The sequence below is a fragment of the Rhea americana genome, unplaced genomic scaffold, assembly GCF_003343005.1.
Source record: "Rhea americana isolate MKP2758 unplaced genomic scaffold, rheAme1 scaffold_292, whole genome shotgun sequence".
NCBI lineage: Eukaryota > Metazoa > Chordata > Aves > Rheiformes > Rheidae > Rhea > Rhea americana.
In genome coordinates this window covers 53,147-73,809 of record NW_028186415.1, presented here as the reverse complement: position 1 = coordinate 73,809, position 20,663 = coordinate 53,147, and the positions used below count along the sequence as shown (strand labels likewise).

The window sequence follows — 20,663 nt, the reverse complement described above, 5'->3', positions numbered from 1 at the left end:
GCCTGAAATCAATATAAAGTTTGCCTTTTAATGGAWTAGGAAGTGGAATGAACCCTGAAAGAATAAACTAAATTGACACTTAAGTTCACCAAAGCACAGGACTTAAGCTGAACTCATCAATAAAGAAGTTAGTATTTTCACAGTTCCTCTTCTTTCTTTCTGAAAGCAGCTATTAATGCTGTAGATTGTTAAAATATACATTTTCTTACCTGCAATGAGTCATTTTAGTTGCCTTATTGATCTGAGTCCATATTTTCCAGAGATACAGTGTCCACCAGTGTCAGTGTATTTGAATTTGTGTGGCCAATAGCCAAGCATTTTGGCCTTAATCCTACAAAGCACTTAAATATGTGCAGAATTTTGGTCCCGTTAGTTGTGCCACTGAAGCTAACAAATACAATGAAAAGCTTTGCAAGATTACAGTAATGAATTGTTCTTAGGATTTTGGACAATGAGCTTTTTATTGAATTCATTTGGTTTTCCTTCTGCACTAATTTTTATCCCTGTTATTAGTTAAATTATAAATAATTTATTAAGGACCCTTTCCTATTCAATATTTAAATTCCGTGGGAAAAAAATCATCTTTTGTGTYTGTCCTTATAAATAAATCTACTTTTACTAGTATATATTTCATGCCCAATTCATTTCTAAATGTCATTTTCATTAGTTTCGACTGTCATTCCTAATTTTTATTTTTTTCTCCAAAAATATTAAATTTTTAGTTTACTATTTCATAGTGTAAAATTGTATGTAACAGTGTACAATTGATATTGTATATTTGTTCTTTGAGTGGTCTCCTCTTAGGCTATATTAACATTTTTTTTTTTACTTGAAATAAAGTACTGAGTTTTGGAGTATTTCACTGTAAACCTAGGAGATCAGTGCTAATTTAGCAATGCAGACTTTTTGGTACCATTTGGCAAATCCTGTCATAATAAAGTATGATGCTGCAAACTGTATGCTTTGATGAGGTAGACATTTCCAGATAGGATACTGAAAAATATCAGTGCCAAACTGCAGTGATATGAAACAAAAATCAACACTATAAAACATTGCCATTTCACAGAATTAATTCACGAATGGCATTAGAACTGTATGAATAGAAGAACACACACAAATGTGGTTGTTTTTGATGATATCTTGGCAAACTAAAGCATCCATGGTTAACCACATTGACATTCTCAAATAATAGCTACCCTTTCATCTTACTGAACAGAAAATGAAAATGATTTGTTTTGACCAYAAAAAGGAATCATACTGACAAGTGCCCTTTATTTCCTTCTGTGTACATTTCCTGTTTGCATTGTGTTTCCCATACTTATGTTGTGGAAGGTAGTCATTTTKATATGTGTTTTCAACTACACTTTTAAGGTTTTATAGAGTGAAAGGAAGATGAGAACACTGCATGAATAAGCACACTTCATTACAACAAATAGGAGCAGGGTGAACAAGCTCCAGCAAGGTAAAGACACCTCTCCTTTCAGAAATCGTCAAACCACAGTTATTAGCACACACTAAAACCTATGCATCAATGTGTCCTGTTGGTATGTGTTACTTTCCTAGATAAACTGAACTGCATATGTGAACTATCAACTTTAGTGTTCTGATATGTGAAGGAACACTTGTATTGAGCTTATAAACAGAAATATAATACTACTACTTGTAATATCAGTAATGGGTAGAGTGGGTTGTGTTTGTCAAGATGTTACAACTTAGAAAAGACTATAGTTCAATTTTGTAGGAACTRCTCTTTAGCAAATATCTAGGTTTAGCAAATGCTGAACTTCAGTTTTCATTGAAGCTAATAGCAGGTTTGTAACGCGTTTGAAACCTATTCTCAAGCACTCTAGAAAAAAAAGTGCTGTAAAGCGTAGATCTAAGCATGCACACACAAATGTCTTTCAGATCTTCTAGGCAGCCTTTCTCCTTTTCAAATGCCAAAATGTCATTTAGCTCAAATGGAGACTTTTCCCTTAAGTCATGATCATTCTAAACCAATCTGATACATAAAGTGTGATAGAAGTGACAGCATATACTAGAGGTTACATCACTTACTGTGTAACTAAAAATAGAGCTTTTTCATGTCCTTTATCTCCATCTCTTTCTTCAGAGCACGTATGTTGTGGTGGCCAAAGGTTTAGATACAGCAGAGTGTAAGGCTTTCAAAGTACCTGGGTACCACATGCCCAGCCACGAGATGGACCCAAGCTCCACGAGCCAAACAGCAGARGCAGCAGAATGCTAGGCTCACTTGAAAAATCCTTTTCCTGATTTATAGTCAAAAGCATGAGGTGGGGTTAGTAGTTACATCTGAAAGGATTTATATCAATACCACTGTCTTTTCTCATTAAGCATTGAAGGGGAAAATCTCTTTTAAAATATTTATTTTCCTATCAAGCAAACCAGCTGCATTATTTTCTGCTATTGTATCTTAGTGGCATTACCAAATGATGGACTGCTTTTTTTGGACCTATTTTTATACTCTCAGTGTGGAGTAGAGAAAACCCAACAGCTAAAGCATACTGTGAAGAGAGAGTATTTATCAACAATTTCATGTTGGAGCTGTTGGGATTGTTTTAGGTTTTTAATAGTTACAATATTTTCTTCTTCTTACTGTAATTCCTGGCATTGTCTCCTCGGTTTGTATTCAGGTTTAGAATGAAAGCAAAAGATTAATTAGTTTTTTTTTTTTTAAATTTAAGTTTTTAATGGAAGTAGACTTTTTTTCACGGCAGCAAAACTAATAGTAAATCAAGACAATTTTGTTTTTACAAAACATGAYATGAGAATTAGGATAAGTAAGAAAAAGAAATTTTAAGAGAAAACAAGTAAAGAGTCAGAGGGAATATCCTGCTGAAAAACACAAAATGTTACCCATAGCACTAAGGTATCTGAAGGGCAGACAGAGGGTTAAGGAACAGGGGTTTGAATTTAAAAGTAGTATATCTTTCTGAAAGGTCTAAGAATGTAAGGACAAAGGTCTTTCCAAATAAGAGTCTCTTTAGTGAAAGTTAAAAGCCTGAATCACTAAGCATCACAATAATTTGTTAACTGGATAACAGAGATTTTTTCGAGTTGATGCGAAGMACAGGCAAAATAACCCAGGTTTTCTTTTATGTCTCTAAACCTGTCTCTGAGCCCAGTGAGGTCCTTTGTTGATAACTGGACTATAGGAAATATATTCTTTCTGTAATTTTAGCTTTAAAATGATATGGCATAAAATGTGATTTAAAGACAACTGTCAAATTGCAAGATGTCTGTTTCCTAGACATGGCAATCCTGGTACCCTGTGTTCAGTATTCTGCTCTGAAAGTGCCAGAATATAATGTAATATAGCATCTGAGAGGACACGAACTGACCCATTTTCCAGGCATCTGATCACACACAGTTTTGATGCCTTCTTGGGGTAATTTTAGCCTGACACTCTTTAAAGTGTAGCAATACAATGGAAAGTGCTTAAATCTAAGTCTCACGGTGAATTTATAATAGGAATGTTGCAGCAGTGACCAGGCTGTGGCTTTGTGACAAGTGCCTGCTTGTGCCTYGCAAACAGTGTAGGAGAAAGCCCAGTCTGGGGTTAGGCCACATGACTCACCAGCAAGCCCAACTGTTAGGAGATTTGCTGGGTAATCTGAATTTTGGCTGTAATCTGATTCCTTATAGTTCTGCTTGGTGACATAGGAGGGATTGTTGAGATCCAAGTTRAAAAATTATTCTGTGACCAGCTCAGTCCCATCTTGAAAATGGAGTGGTAGATCTGGGAGTAAATTACTGATATAAATCCTCTTCCTGTAGCTTGTGCAAAGTTCTTGTTCTTGCCTGCAAGAGCCTTTGAGTTTTACTTTGGCAAAAGACTTGTATTTTGGCCAACCTTAGCATATTGCAATATGCTACAACATTTTCTCCTTTACTGCAGGCAATTGCTATTATTCCTGTAATTAATACAGATCCCAGATAGGCACACATTTGTTTACGTGACCATTGCTAGTTTACAGTCACTGCATTTATTTACTTTGAAATACAACTGCTTCCATTTTGTTGCTAAACTAAGAGRCTTGCTTCTTTCCTATGCTGACTTGAAGATGGTGATATTCTTGAGTGGCAAACTTACTGCTGTATGTTTACGCTTTCTCTCACAGCTTTACAATTTCCATCTAAGACTGCAGTAAAGAGTTACCTAAACGAGCCATTTTCCCTTTTGCATTGTAGTAATGCCCTGAATGTGCTGTACTCATTTGTGTAGTTTACTTCTAGACATCAGAGAAAACCAGAACGTTTATAAAGAGCAGAAATAAAAAAACAGTCAGAATAGGTGATAATTAAGTAGTGGTAATATAAATTAGAAACTTTTTAACAATCTTGTGAAGAACTGATGTTGTAGCTTTATTTAATTTCTCATATCTGCATAAAATTTATGACTTTCAATAATTAAAGTTGCTAAAATTTTTGTTTCATTTTAGGCTATTAGGCAGCCAAGTGTGTTATATCAATGCATCTCCATTTCAGCATAATAGAAATTGAAGGTTTCTTCTCACATTTGCATTACTTCTGGAACTCAAAGATATTTGAAGGSATTTTTACAGTGACATTTTAATACATACTGATGTATTAAGGTGATGGACCTTTATGTAGTACGAATTTTAGTGTCCTCTACTGGTTGCATGCATGAATTTATCTAAATGTTTGATTAGTCACCACATGCTAATTTCTGTGCAGTACACATCCTAGAGTAGAGATATTTCAAAAATCTAGATAATAACACTCTGCTTTGTGGCTACAGTAATGGCAAAGTTGTAAATAGAGGTAAGTGCCTATTCTCACAAGGAAGCTTCCTTTCAAAAATATCCCTYGCTGTGTTTTATAGAGCCAATCTCTGTTTTGAGCTTTCTTAAGAGACAGTTAAGAATCAAAGTTTGTGATTGTTATATGTGAGCCACAAAATGATGACATTTGGAATCGCATTCACGTTCTGCAAAGTATATTCCAAAATCTTGAGAWAGGACATATGAAATTCCTATCTTAGAAAACAAAACTTTGCCTTTTAGTAGGTAGTGCCACTGCTTCAGAAAAGTAGATTTATAAGGGAGGATAGAGGCACTAAAAATACAAAATCCCTTAGATCCTGGGATCATAGAATCCGAATCTTTGATATTTTGATATCTTTGAAATTCTGTAAACTTCTATAGGCAGAGAGTAACTGAAATACAGGATTCCTGTGCCAATTTTTGCTGTCAACATATACAAATATCTGCTGGACCCAACCTTGGCAATCAGTTCTGGAGCCTCAGACAAAAAGGAGTGGATTATTTGTGATCCTACTGCAGAGGAAGGTCCAGGTGCAGATCTAATTGCAAAGACCTGCCAGATGACAGTCCAGGTTCTGTACCTTCCCAAGTAAAYAGACTGAGATAAGAAGTCCACACAAATACCCTGTTTCTGGAAAAGCACTTTGTTTGCGACTTGGAATAAAAATGTCAGCTTTATAGGTTTATCAGGTTCCTGCTGTGTGTGTCCTTTTTCTATACTTCCCAAGGAGATATTGGCTTTTACACAATTGAAAATACCAAAAATGTGAGATCAGTGCAGCTGTATAAACCATCTACCCAGAAACGAAGATTCTACAATACCTGTTCTCTGTTTTTGCTATTGTCATCTTTTAAAATTTTGTGTCATGTTTAAAGGACAACTGTTTATTTTCCAGGCTATTCTGGATTTAGGATATCTAAAAGATTGTCTCRTACATTGAATTCTCCCTGACAGCTCTATTTCTTGGGCATACTGAAACTCTCTGACTTAAAATGAGATTTTTCCTTCAGGTTAAACACAAGAATTTCAAATTTGTTTTGCAGATCTTAAGAATTACCATAAGTAGCACCATTTTTCTAGACAAACTGCGAAGCAATCTGGTTTTAAAGGTGCCAAAGCTCCTTAACCACCTGCCCCTCTTAAGGCGATTTGTGAACATAACGGAATCATCGTCTCAGAAGAAAGGCCTATGGCCCAGTGCCCAAGGGCAACGAATGACCTGGCTGGAAATTAGGGMCAGACCCAAGCCCTGCACAACAGCTGTGTGTGTGATGATGATTCAGAGATCTACCCGTTTGACTCCCCCAGTCATTTCCCTATAGCTGTGCTTGTACCTTGCACGCATCCGCAACTCCRAGACTGAGCACCAGATGCAAGGGGTCGACCTGGTCTGCGAGAGAGGAAGGCCCTGAGGCTGCACCGAGCAATGGGCGCACCTCCAAAGCACCATGATCAGGAGGCACACAGGAAGGCATACTGCCCACCAGCAGCTTTGGAGGATACTCAAGTGCCAAAAGAGAAGATAGCTATGAGCACTAATGCATATATTGACATGATGCACATCATTTTTCAGGAGCAGAAAATGATGGGAAAATGATCACCTGAAGACCTTCATCATTTTGCACACTTTTTACATGGAAAGAACTAAGAAAAGACAGAGACAGGCAAAGTCTGGGAACAGAAAGTAGAATCACAAGTTTGATCATATTTCTTCACTAGTAGCAGTCAAACTAGTTTTGGTAACTGAGATGATACAGAATTTCTTCACATGTCCTGACATCAAAAGGACACAGTAGTTAAGCAAGATCACATGAATTATTTTTATGAATTGAAACAGAACAGTCCTGGCATTCAGTGGTCTGTAAGTCTATGCATTGGGGTAGGCTTGCTCCAGGAATAAAAAATAAGATTTCCAAAGGCAAGCTAAAAGTGATATGCCCTATGAATATGGTTAACTTCCAAATTTCAACCTTGATTAGAAGCTCTTAAAACAATTTCTAATACTTCATCCAACATTTGGATATTTTCCAGTTAAGTATGAGTGTTAAATATAACCATCTTTATTTCTGATTACATGACTGCATTATGCAATTGCAAATTGGTTACGTAATTGCACATGGAGTCTTACCCAACATATATTTGTGATGACTTTGAAACACACATTTAATATATCTTCAGCATGTCTGGAATAGCCACTAGATAAGACATACATTACCACTAACCCATATAAGGCACAGTATGTATCAGTTTTAACATTAAGGGCCTTTAAGATGGCTTCCAGTATAGTTTAACTGAGATTTCCAAACAAATTTTCCCAAGTTAGGTGACAGAATTCAGACAAGTCAATTGCTGACCAGATATCCATGACAAATATTTCAAGGTGCTTAGGGTTAGCTTGGTACATTGTAGCTCTAGTCTCAGAGCAGTATCAGTACCTAGCTAACCTCTTGGGACGCTTATTTCTCTTTCTTGGCTATGGATAAAATATAAATAATTTATATTCCTACCTTAGGCAACTAATGAGATGTCTAAATTTAATAGAGGAACTGCTAATAAATTGCTCTGCACTTGCGACTTCTGAAAATAAAGCCATTTAATTATGAAATATGTAACCTGGGGCAGAAATCCTTTTATTGTCAAAAGTTACTTGGGAATTTTTATTTTAGGCCTTTATGAAGCAAATTGGATAGAAATTTCTAGCTGTTATGTATATAGGCAGCTTGTTGAGGTAATCTTTGCATTATATTATAGAATTTTCAGAGAGCATCAAAATGGGAAAATATCCCTGACTACTTTTGAAATTATGTGAGAAATTGTTTTCTCATTCTTACATTTTTTCCCCTTGAGAGTGGAACATTTTTTGATAGTATTTCATACAAATCCAAGACGTTTTGGTTTTAGTAAAAGTAAGCATTTTTAATATGAAATAATATGATAATTTAATTAGCCTTGAATTTTTCTTTTTATTTTATACTTGAGAGATCCAAGTTCATTTTCTCTTCACCATATCTCATGTAAGTCCCTTGGCTACAAAGATATCGACTGTTTTTTGATAGTCCTCTAATTCATTGATTCATTTGGTTTTCATCAGCAAGGAAACAGTATTTCTATTTTGTAACTGATTAAATATTCATTAGAGCTAACGCCTGGGTTTTAGTTAAATTCTTAGGGCTATTTTCTACAACAAAGTGAAAATATAGTCCCCTTTTTAGAGCCGTTAAATACAAAACCAATCCATGACTCCTGCTATTAGAATACCTTTTTTTTTGAATGTAGGCTAGGAAAATTTCTGCTCAGTGTTTCTCTGATGTGCACCCAGAATAACTTACACCACTCTAAGTAAAATCCAAATACTGTTATATATCTCTTGGAAGAGAAACTGATGACATTTTTAGGAATTATTTAATGTGAAATCTAAATATAAGCATTAAGTATAGTCATACATCTAGCTCTTGTAACTTTTCAGGGAGACTGTATGAATTCAAGCAGAAAATTGTTGTTGTTAATCATTTTTATCTTCGTGGGTATCTCTATCTGTCATATATCCTGACGGAAAGCAGTTGAAGATGTTATGAAAATTATTATTTTTAAAATCATCTTGTGCTTGCCAAAATCTTCATATATATTTCCTAGTTTCATTCAATTTTTGAAGAGATATTCAATTTTAACATGATTTCTAAATGGTTTTATTTAAATATATTGACTTTTTTCCATCGCGAAATACCATTTAGAATAGCCATTTTCAATTATAAATTTGATTATATTACTCCTATGCTCAGTTCAAATTTTACTCATCTGGAATCACTTTTTCAGTGTATTAGGAATGTGTAAAGTGGTGGCCAAATGTAGATTTTTGGATATGATCCTTCAAACAAGTGATGCATAACAGAACATATAGAAGTAACCCAGTTTCACTTACATTACACTATCTAAACAGCAGGGATCTGAACTGCCCACCATTAGACAATGACGTTTCAAATGTTTATGCTGAATACGAGCTAAGATATTTTAAAAAGATAGATACTCGTTGCAGCTTTACGTGTATTTCCTGGAATTGGGATTCACTTTGATTAAAATTTATCACATTGGAGAGACTAAATCTTTTTTTTTGTGAGGAAGCCACACTGTTATCTAAATGAAAGCCTTAGTTCTGGTGTTTGATTTAGTAAGGATGTCATTCAGAAAATAATCATCAAACATTTGTCATGTTCAGAGGTCCTTGASTAATGAATCTAAACCAGGCAGTTCAGAATTTCCTATGAGGCCTTCAATGTCCGCGCTTTGTTTTACAAGTGAAGAGCTGCATCTAGATAGGGCATACTACAGCTTCCTACCTGTAACATGCCTCCAGGATGGCCACATGGATATCATACTTTAAGCCTTAGTCATTTAGCATTAGTCACTTMTTCTGCTATGGGACCCCATGAGATTGGAATCCAGGGAATAAAGCCAATTTTATTTCCATAAACTAATCTATTTAATTTCATTTCAGTTAGGTACACCTCCATAGGAAATATCTGTTTTCATTATGCTCTTTCAATCCAAGCTACTTAGCTGAGTTACATTTCAAGGMATTTATTAAAACTGAAGACCTTGAAGAGCTGTACAATCAACATGTGGTCCAGAAGCTGCAGTCTAGCTACTTTGGGTTTCTAATCAGCCTAAAATAGATCATAGTAATTTAGCTTTTAAAAAAAGAAACAAAAAGCCTTTAAGGTGGTCTTTTTATGATTATTGATCTGGCTAGAYGAATATTTCTGCTTTTCGTCTGACATTGATCAGTTCTTCCAAGGTCTTTGTGTAGAACACTGGCTACCTAATCCCACAAAAGCACTTGTAGATGTTTGCTGTGTGCACAAGGTTTAAGAATTAAGCTTTTTTATGACAATTAAACTTCTGGAACACAAAGTCTATGATTTTAAGGACCCCGTAGTGGTAAAGCAATTGTGATTCTCATGTTTCACTGTGAAAGTTGTGGGTGCTTTAACTTACTAAAGATTTTGCAATGGGTAAAATTTCAAGCTTCAAAAATGATAAAGATTTTATGAACTCTAAATCTTGTAACTCAGAAGACAAACTAGCATTACATTCTACTTCACCATATTGTTATTTTGTGTATCAGAAAAACCGAGGGAAAGGTCAAAGCAGTAAGATTCAGCTGTGCCCRTGATACTGAAATACCATATAATTTTGTACACACCAAAATACAATACAGTTCCAGAGTCAGAAATAGTCAGCAGTTCATTTGAGGTGATATTGTTACAAAGGATAGTGCTAAAGTCTTGTCGATTTTTTGCAGCAAATAATAAGTTGTTAGTTGTTGGTTCTTGGATCATTAACTCTTTAGCCTGCATTCTTTTTAAAAAAAAAAAAAAAAAAAAAGGATCTCTTACAATCAGTAAGTTCAGGAGCTAGTCTTTTCATTCTAGTCTGTTACTAAATCACTAAAATCTACCAGTGTTCTTCTGTGAGCTAACTGATAAAGTAACAAAAGATAGTTTGCTTTTATTTAAATGACAAAATTTCCTCAGGGTGCACATACGTAAGCAAAGAAAACTCAGGACCAAACACCAGCACTGTACTTCCATAATTTTTATGCAACTTGTCATTTTCCAAAGACCAGTAACCACTAAATTGAGCAGAGGTGCATAGATTACAGCCATCTTTCTGAATTCTGAATTTTCATTTTCAGCAGTGTATGGTTTTAGAGCGTGTGACTAGTTTTGCTTGTACTGAAAGGATGCCTTTAATTTGTGCTGTGTTCTTTATCAAAAAAGTGCATTTTAAGGGTATTTATAGATTTGCTTTGAATTAAGAGGTTTCTCTGTATATATGGCATTAGAGCATTAGACTTCTGGCCTTTTTGCCTAACTCATTCTACTTACTGGGGTTTCTCTAGCAAACTCTTTAGAGACTGTCATTCTTTGACCAGTATTTGTCTTCATAAATGCTTCTTTCTTAGTGAAGTCTTTACTGTAGTTAACTCATTCTCTTCCACTATTAGAAGCTGGAGGTAGGAGTAATTTTATTCAGTTACAGTGACAGTTTTACATCCTTTGCACGTACTGAATGCCCTTGCTATTTTATTTCCTCTGAAAGGTTCACTTTTTATAGCTATCCATTCTGACTCAGATTCCTTTCAATTCAGTTCCCTAACTACTTCCCTTTGAGTTGCACTTGAAAGGGCTGGAAGGTTCAAGTCTTCTTTTTCTATTTGTTCATCTCTGCCTAGAATTTCACTGTCTCAGAGTAGATCTTAGTTACAATTCTGTAAGTCAGGGAATACAATTTAATATATTTTTGTCGTATTTCTGTGAAAAGTAATCATTTTAACATTGAAAGTAACTAAATAGCTAAAATGCATTTCTTTCATTATACCTATAGGCACCTTAAAAAAATCACGCTTTTCGATTTGAATTCTGGTTTATATTGTAATATTCATTATTCACAAAGAGGTGTGTTTGTAGCACCATCTGCTAGGCAGTACTGAGCAACGCAGTCTAACAGATGTACTTATAGTAAATTAAAAAATTAAAAATACATTTCAATAGTTTCTCTTCTATTATGTATTTTTAAGTATGCYGATCTGTGTCTTTTACTTGCTATTCAAGTTCTTTTCGTTTTCCTTGATCCTGCTGTTTTACTGCTGGAAACATGTCAGTAAATTCTGACTGGCTGATCTTTTTCTTCTTTCTTACTAAAAGAAAGATAATTATAAGTGACTACTTTTCTTTCACTATAGAATAAACGAGATGAAAGGTGTTCTTGAATGTTGATAGCGTGACATATTGTAAAGATAAAAACTTTACCACAAAAACTGCTACACTTTCACTTTTGRGAGAGTACAAGAAGGAAAAATGGTGTGGGATTATATCTTCAAAAAAGGAAACATATGTGGGATTTTTTCCATTTTAATTGTATATTATTTAGTTGTATCAGATTATTCTTAAGTCTGCTGAGATTTTCAGTCTACTTGAACAAGTTAATTCATGTGAAAACTCTTCATTCGTGTATTTGGTCTTTCCTTCCCAATTCCTTTTTTGTAAGGGAAAAATACCATCTCATTTTTTTAAATAAATGTTGCTGAAAGTGAGAAAATATTAATGTTGGCTTAGAACTAGCTGTCATTTTTCTTTTATTGTCAGTCTTTGCCTAAAATTATCTTTAGCACTTCTGACTGAGTTTAATGTCTGAACCGTACTACAGAGATGTTTCATACAACTTTGCATTAATTCTGCTCTTTCAAAGGTTACATCTGTGTTCTTCTCATAAGGAGAGACTGACAGTTCTCCATCCTGCTCAGTTATTTACATCTTCAAATCCCATTACCACCTGCACAAATGAAAAAGAGCCTATGGCCTTGATAGTATTTGATTTTGATGGTGAAGGAGATGAAGGGGGTCTGGAAACATGGTCTTTGATGCATGGCATTTAGCTCCACTAGAATTTCTTGCACATCACTATAGAGAGAAGTAAGATTTCAGTTTTGAGTTATAGAAATTTTGGCTATACAGACATGCTGTTGCTGTCTCTTAAAGGTAGTACAATTGCAAAGGAATACCAGGTTTAAAAAGCAGATTTCACCTGGTACTTCTGTAAATATCTTCAGGTAAAAAGATGTGCTATTTTTCCTTCCCAGTAGTTCTCTGTAGCACTCAGCAAAGTTTAGTTATAAAAAATAGTTTCTCCCACAATTGTTTTCTTGAGGCATTTCCAAAGCATTAGTTGTAATGAAATCATGACATTGTTTTCATTATGCTCTACCAAGACATTTGTAGTTCTAGAGATAAAAAACAAGGGCTACCCTCAGAAATCCCCTCTTCCTCCCTTGGGTACTCCATACCAGTCCAGTACTTTACACTGACTAGAAGTGTGGGGTTTTTTTTTTTTGTTTTGTTTTGTTTTGTTTTTGTTTTGGTTTGTTTTTTTGGGTTTTTTGTTCTTTTTAATGAAAATAGAGTTTAGAAGACTAACCATGATGACTTTTTAACAAATTAATTTGATGATTAGTCAGTTTTGTTGGGGATTTGTAGCAATTCATGTTCAGGACATTTTCTCTTTAAAGCTGTAAAATGGTAGTATAAATTAAACATCCTATAGCCTGGTTTTGCATTCAACTCTTGATAGAATCAGTTTTCTAAATATTATTGATATAGGTCAATTAACTACTAAAATATCTAGAAATACTTGGGAAATATTTAAATACTGTATTATATTTAAATTATTGAAACAATTTAAGTGATGCATCTCTTGTGTTGGCCACTTTTTTCACGGGTATGTTTTTTATTTTACACAAAATACAGGGCTAAAAACACAAGAAAGCTGTCTGTCCTTGAAATATAGCAGTTAATCCCAGAATATGTAATAATCAACTATAGTTAGCTCAGACAGTTTCTTCAATCTTACTTTTAGTGATAGAAGGTAAATACATTACCTGTTTTAGATGTATCTTTATCATTCAGTTCTTTCTTCTTTACTATCAATTCCCCAGTGAAAAGTCTTTCCCACAATGGTTCTAGTTTCATTAGCACTTCCCCAGTATACGATCTTTAAGGACAGAAAATAAAAGCTTACAGGCACATGACTATTGTTCTGAAGAAGGTTAAAGTAAGTTTACACAAGTGGAAGACAAAAATAAATTATTGAACGATACAAAAGTAGTAAACAAAAATAGACATGAGTGTAGGGGTACAGAAAAAAAGAACACACAAGGTTTTAAATGACTAACAGTATAGGTAGGTTATTGTTATCTATTAAATATAAAACTGGCGATATAAATGGTTATGCATTCAGTCCTTGTGTCTAAGTTGAAAAATGCTGATTTTATAGTGCTCTTCACKGGGTGTCAGTTTCTTGAGTTTTTAATTAAGCACAAAAGAAGTGCTTGCTTTAATCAAATCTTTATTGTAATTTAGGGGGGTTTTCTTTAGTTTCCTTAAGAAATCTTTATTTTTTAAAAATAGTTGGGTAAATATTTGACTTTTGTTCAACTATCTGCCCTGAATATTTATCAGAACTCTAAATTTTTCACTGAAAATTAGTTTCAAAGAAAAAAAATCATTTAATTCAAAATGTAGCATTTCTGTATAAAATTTGGACCTGGTTGTAGAGATTAAGATTCAAAGGAGAATTGGTTCATTTTTAGGAAATAGTCACCCATTTTTCTTTGCCTTGGATTTTGAGCGCCTAAGAGAGATCTGATGCAAGGAAATTCTAAAGCTGTCAGAGATTCAGGYTAGCAACTTCAGATAGAAGATCAATATATCAAAACCTTTAAAAGCTTGGTATCTCAATTTAGGTAATCATGCAAAAATAGTAGATGCCTCTAAAATAAGACCGTAGTTTTTGTCAACCATACCTATGTTGTTCTTTTCCTTATCTGTAAAATGGTCCATCTCCAAAGTGTTGAGGTGCGTACTGAGGCAAGTCAGTGTTGAAAAGTTTGAATCTATAAATGTTTTCATGTTTGCATGTGAAACTTCATCTACCCAAAAAGCAGATTCTGTGGTTTCAAGTGATGTCAGTCCAGATTATGACATAGTATTATTTTCTTTAATGCAAAAATAAGAAATCTGAAAAAACACTGATAAGTGTTAGTAAAAGATTCGATCAAATATTTTGTCCTAAAAATGTCAATTTGTAGTCATACATTTGAATGTGTTTTTTATTTTCAAATAATTGTACTGTATTTTATTTATGTATTTTAGGCACAGAAGGGGCAGTGTTTGGGCACTCTGTGGAGACACCCCATATCAGAGCAGAACCTTCCCAAGACCTCAAGTAGGTGTTATTCAAAGAGTTATTTTAAAATTAATTATTCCCAAAGATAATTAAGCCTTGGTTACAATAAAATATCTGATGGACTGGTGGATTCCAATTTACTGTAACTGGGCAGAAAAATAACTTCTATCACACAAAGTGTAAAATACATTAGCTTTTATAAATGACTTGCCTCCTGTAGCAGAATAATCTGAGCCTTTGAGAGGTGTGCTTTCCCCACAGTTTGGAATCTTCAAACTTATCTTTAAGATTGATTAAGTACAGTATGTGCATTAGCATCAGTCCCAGATTTTGTTTGCTTATGGGCTGTTATAGAATACGTAAATCAACTTAAACAGTTCCAGATTTCTTCTTCAAGCAGTGTTTCAAGTTGTTGGGTTTTTTTTAATACTCCGTCCACATCCTTCAAAAAATCGTTGTCAAATGAGGCTACATTTCTAAGCATAAAATCATACAAATGTATGATGATTAACCAATAAGGAGGTCAYAGAAATCACATACAGGAAGCTGCCCAGGCAGACAAACATGAGAACTGTATGAGGGGTGTAAAGAGTAAATGATTGTGTTTATTTGCACTAAGCATTTTAACGTAATATGATGATTTAGCATCTTCCAGGGATCCTACTTGTTACATTTTCATTTTAAAATCTCTATATGCTGCCAAGACTCCTCTCAGTCCGTTGTTGAGGGTAGTTGTAAAGGCTGCTATTAGCGATGGCCACCAAGGTGATACAACAGGAATTAGAGTGGAAATACTACAAGCTTTTCTTGTCTGAAAGTCCAAAAATTTGAAAAAGAAGATAGAACTTGTCCCACTCAAAAGAATGTGGAGGTGACATGCAGATATGCTTTGCCTACTTCTTTCTGCTATTTAAATAGCGATATCATAATGCAAGCATATGGTAATAGAGATAATCCTGTGTCTTCAGGACTAATCTCACTAGCATTAAAATCACCGTATGCTTCTGTGTATGCAAATGAATGTGGCCTTTATTTGACACAATACTGGAACATGCAACTTGCATTTCATGGGCTTCAGCTCTACTGTCTTTTGCACTTATTCATCCCCATGATGCTCATCATTGCTGCATATTTTCCAACTCCACTATTCTTTCAGCTCATTTTTCCAAGGTGGACTTCAATTAATGGGAATTCTACTGAATTTTCCATTCAGCTTTCTATCTTCTCATTAATAATGAACTCAATCCAAATTTGTTGAATAGATGAAACAGAAACCTACTTTGACAAATTAAATTTCACTCAAGCAGCATTAGCTTTTGTGCAAGTTATTTTATTCTAATGTATTCAGTCTATATTGCATCCCTCAAGCTCTTCCACATATGTTCTGCTAACTAGGATCCAGAGATACTCTCTTTTTTAAAAAAACTTTTAAGTCTTTTAAATCCCCTGTAAGTGATAACAACTACAACAGAGATTTCTTGTGTTTTGGGATGAGTCTTTAGAAGGTTTTCTGCAGACCCCTTTTAACCTTGAACTTTTAAAGAAATAGCTGGTTTTGTGTGGTGTTTTCTAACAGTAAAATGCAGGTGGATACTCAGGTAGGCCCTTTGAAAGTCCCAGTTATCACATGCCTTTTTTTTTTATCTTATTTTGAATGGTAAAAAAAAGAAATGTCTGATTAAAGTTCAAGTCATTATTTTCCCATAAAAGAAAATGTCTGTTTTACTAAGTTTTGAGAATGTTTTTTGAAAGCAGTGATTTACCATTAAAATATGCCCAGTAAAATCCATCACAAGCTCTTATGTGACCTTTCCCCGTGGTCTCTATCCTCAAAACGAAAGAATGCCAGAGCCCAATTTTAGCCTCAGGGCCAACTGATACAGCATAATGATGCCTATATTTTAAAGTCTTTTTAGTCTCTAAAACAGGATAGTTGCAACTTATTTGCTAGATGGGAATAGTCCTTGACTCATATTAACCTCCATATTCTGCCTGCAAATTGTTTGGGAGACATAAGTGACTCTCAGTTGACTCTCAGGTGTGCCAGGGACAATTTAATGGCATCAGTGGTTGAGCTGCAGTGCTCTGCCCTGGGCCCTAGCCCTGTTTAATGTTTTAGTGTAAAGTTAGAACATTTTAGTCTAGACTTAGCCAAAGAGTCCTGTCAGTCCTAACGTTGTGTAGAATTTTACTCCCTAGTGCAGTGTCCTTGGATCAGGGGACATTTGAAATTAATGGTGACATGGGACAGTGAAGAGAATGAAACTCTTCAGTGAAGAGGTGAAACTCCAAAACAACTGTAATTGAAATGTATTTTTTTTCCAGTGGTCACAGATGATTCTGCAGTTTGATAGCAAGTTGCAATGCATAAATTCAAATCTATTTTGACTTCTTTTTCTATATCCAGAATTTGAGGTCTTCAGACATATGACTTTCTGTAATATTTGCTATTAAAAATGTCCTGTGCAAAAATCAAATTTAGTCAAGATTTGAAAGGACAGCATAATTTTCCTTCTTATGTGGCCAGCCATTTTGGTGGTAAGTTTTTCCTGTCTTACGTTTTGAAATAATAGCTAGCAAGCTTTGGCTTTTAGAAAATGTTTTTCTACAATCCTTTGTGAAAGCTGGTAAGCCCTTTTGTGTCAAATCATGAAAACTAATTGAATCTGACTTTCATTAGCTGGGATAAGCAGAATAAAAGAATCATGCTTAAGAATCAGGAAAATGAATTATGACTTAATAATTTAATCTTCATATTTCTCTCACTGCCTTTTCTCACAAGAATGCGGTTAGGAAAACTAAACTGCCAATATGACAGGTCCCCAAATATTGCTTTTAGGCTAACACTACATTAAAACCCGGTGTACTAATAGGTAATATCTATGCACAAGAGGGCAGACAGTTGTTAAATGTTGATTGCTTTGCCCTGAATAACCTCTTTAACAGGGGGGTGAATTACTTTGTTGTTGTTCTCTGGGGAGTACCGGAAGATCAAATTTAATAGTTTTTTTTCCTCGTTCTGTGTCAAGCTTAACGTACTATTGACTATGAGCTAATCCTGAAGACTAATGCTGAGCATAATGAAATGGGAACCGATAAGGCAGTAAGGAATCACCCAAGCTAGTAGGATTTTAACTTGGGTAAGAATTAAAACCACACAGCTCTTGCACAAAGGGTTTGTTTCACTCAGAATTGCGTGGTGGGTTGTTTGTGAGAACCATCCTCTGAGCATTGCTGGGTAGTATACTAAAATGGCAAAGCATTTGTTCTATAAAAACCTGAAGCCAGAGAAGATATCAAAAAGGATTTTTCATATTAAATTGATAGACATGAGAGCAGACTGAGAGTAACAAAAGCACTGGGCCTCTGTCCAGTGATTTTACCCAGAAATGAAATAATAATAAAGTTCATGAAGAAGGTAAAGTTTCAGTAGAGTAGGACAGCCCAGCTTCCCATGGCATTTTTAAAGATTTAAAGTTACTTCTCCAGTATTTTTTTAATWAAGTGGAAATAATGACTATTTATGTTTGTTGTTTAAATCGTAATTCAAACATTTGTACATATGTGTTGACAGAAATCTGTTTAGTCTTATCCCTAGCCATGAAAATGTATTTCTTTTTTTTCACGTGTGAAAATTCATGTGGTTAACTCAGGTTGCTGGACAATCTCTACCCCTATCTGTGAATGAATTAAGTATGAAAGTAAGGTCCAAGAGCCAAAATAATAAAGCCATCATACTGGAAAACAGATACTATAGGATAGATGGTGGCAAGAATAGCACTAGTAGTGAAACAGATGAAAAATGAGCTAAAAGAGTTATCCAATATGTTAGGCTTTTTTAATGACAATATTTAGAAAGATTCATTAAAGAATATAATTATGAAAGGCTTGAAGATAAATAAAAGTTGGTATAGAAGGTGGGTAGATTGTGACACTCCAAAGTTTTCTTTTGATAAGATACCTGGTCTTCCATTTTCATGCAGTTCCAGCTCAGGACTAGAAGCAGAAATACTTCTTTTACCAAAGTTTTTCATTTTCAGGCATATTCCAGATAAAAGAGTTTGCCTAATTTTTAAATGAAAACTGAACAATGGTCATCAATACCAAGAGGCTGATCCCAGAACTCATTTCTGAAATGGTTTGATTACATTTATTCATTGTACCGTTGTACCTGCAAACTCCTTTTTGCTGTAATTTCTCTAGTTAATCATACAGCTTGATATACCACTCCTTATAGTCCATAAAATGTGTAGTATACACCATTTTAGGCTAAGTAGTGCAGCTGCAACAGTCATAAGATTTTCATTTCCTGACTTTCTTATGAAGTGAATAAGCTTATTGTTGCAGTAATAAAAAGTTGCTTCTTTTTTTATTTGAGCCGCATTTACTATCCTTAATCTTTCTTAGTATGGTGGACAGTTTGGATTCTTGTCACAGAGCTGTGCTGGAACCAGAGAAAAAATYGGAAGCTGTGTATAGGCTCTGTGTAAGATGAGGGAGGTCCTGAGAATGAGAGATTTTGTGGATAGTTATAGTGGGTATAGGACACTACTTTATAAAAATGTTGGTTCAGCTGCTCACCAGACTTCTATTGCCTGKACCCATAATTATTTAGAGAACTCAAAAGGCAGCCTAAGCAGTAGAGAACAATAAATGATTTTATATTTCTTATGCCACAAGTTTCATGCTTGCATTGGTTTTATTTGAGGATACAATTCACTGCCAAAAAGAAAGGAAAAGCTATTTGGCTTCTTCATAATGTAAAATACCCACTATATATTGTATTGCAGAAGGTAAAAAATCTCTCTGCTTCTTTATGAAGTGGTGCCCTAAAAAAAAACCTGAAAGTGAACTCAACAAACATTTTTTGAATTATTTTTTTTTAAAACGAAGTTTAGATAGAGGCCAAGTACAGCCCACCTGAGTGTGTGTATTCCCATTCTGCACTTAATCTGCAGAGGTGGAAACAAACTCTACTGAAGAATTTCAGCAGAATAATTTTCCACAAGAGGATGCATTTTTGTCTGAATGCATCACAAAACAATAAACCAATTTATCTCAACTAAAATACACCTATTTTTATCAACTTAAGGCCCTTTGGGGAAACAATATTGAAGATAACATTAGAGAATTACGGGCGGGCTGGATTCCTGCTTGCTAATCACACTCACTAACGGAGTTCAAAATTTAGAAAGTTTTCTGTCAGCCAGTTCTCATGTGTTTCCAGTTGTTCAAAGAGCTCTGTTCGGCTCTTGAACCTCTCCCAGGCACTGTATGTTCAAATCTTACTCTTGACAGCCACTTGAGACTTATCTGCAGGCATGATGCTACAATCTGTTTCTGACAAGATAGATTTCTATTTTAAGAAAATATATGCTGAAAGACAACTCAGGTGCTGGAACTGTTTCTAGAAAGAAAATAGACTTCATGTAAGAACGATTAGAAGGAGGGGCAGCAGAGGGGCAGGGCATGTGCAGAAGGGGGTTTGGGTAAGAACGAAAGGAAGSAAGATTATGGGAGGGGGAATAGATGGGGTGGAGTGGAGGTAGCTCTAAGACGTCAGGGCTATGGCTGTTCCCCAGGAGGACTCCTTTCCGCTTTCTTAAGGGACTGTCTTAGRTTGTCTCAAACACAGGTCTGGGCCCTACGGCCGGAAAGATCAGACTTTGAGGCGYGTTGTGGAAACAGGAAGTTGGATGGTCACGTTCTAAACCTTATGTTTCTACTTATTTTCTTTATTTTCAAAGGTCTGACTTTGGGTGAACTTTACATTCTAGAATCCATGAAATTTTACCACCAGAGATTCCAGTTATTTATGAGGTTTTGGTGGTTTGGTTTGATTTTTTTTTTTTTTTTTTTTTTTTGATGGGGGGAGAGAGGGAGGAGTCAGTATAGTGTTTTTTACCTAAATTCCTTAAGACTTTAAAAATATTTGCCCGCTTTTCTGGCTATTTCAAATCTTCCTTACAAATTAATTGTTTCCAATCTTTTTTTTTTTTACATATATATATGTAAAATATATATATGTAAATATATATAAATATATATATGTAAATATATGTAAATATATATAAAAATATATATATATATTATTTGTGATTTTGGTAGTTTCCCAG

The 20,663-nt window shown here is 34.7% G+C and overlaps 1 protein-coding gene across 1 annotated transcript in view; it reads left to right on the top strand.

Annotated features, from left to right (window-relative positions):
• The window catches only part of SGCZ (sarcoglycan zeta), a 218,468-nt gene that overhangs the window by 181,341 nt on the left and 16,464 nt on the right, over nucleotides 1-20,663 (top strand). The window contains exon 5 of the mRNA XM_085309147.1: nucleotides 14,514-14,586. Within this exon, the coding sequence (XP_085165273.1) occupies nucleotides 14,514-14,586 (73 nt within the window). The remainder of the gene's footprint in view (nucleotides 1-14,513; nucleotides 14,587-20,663) is intronic.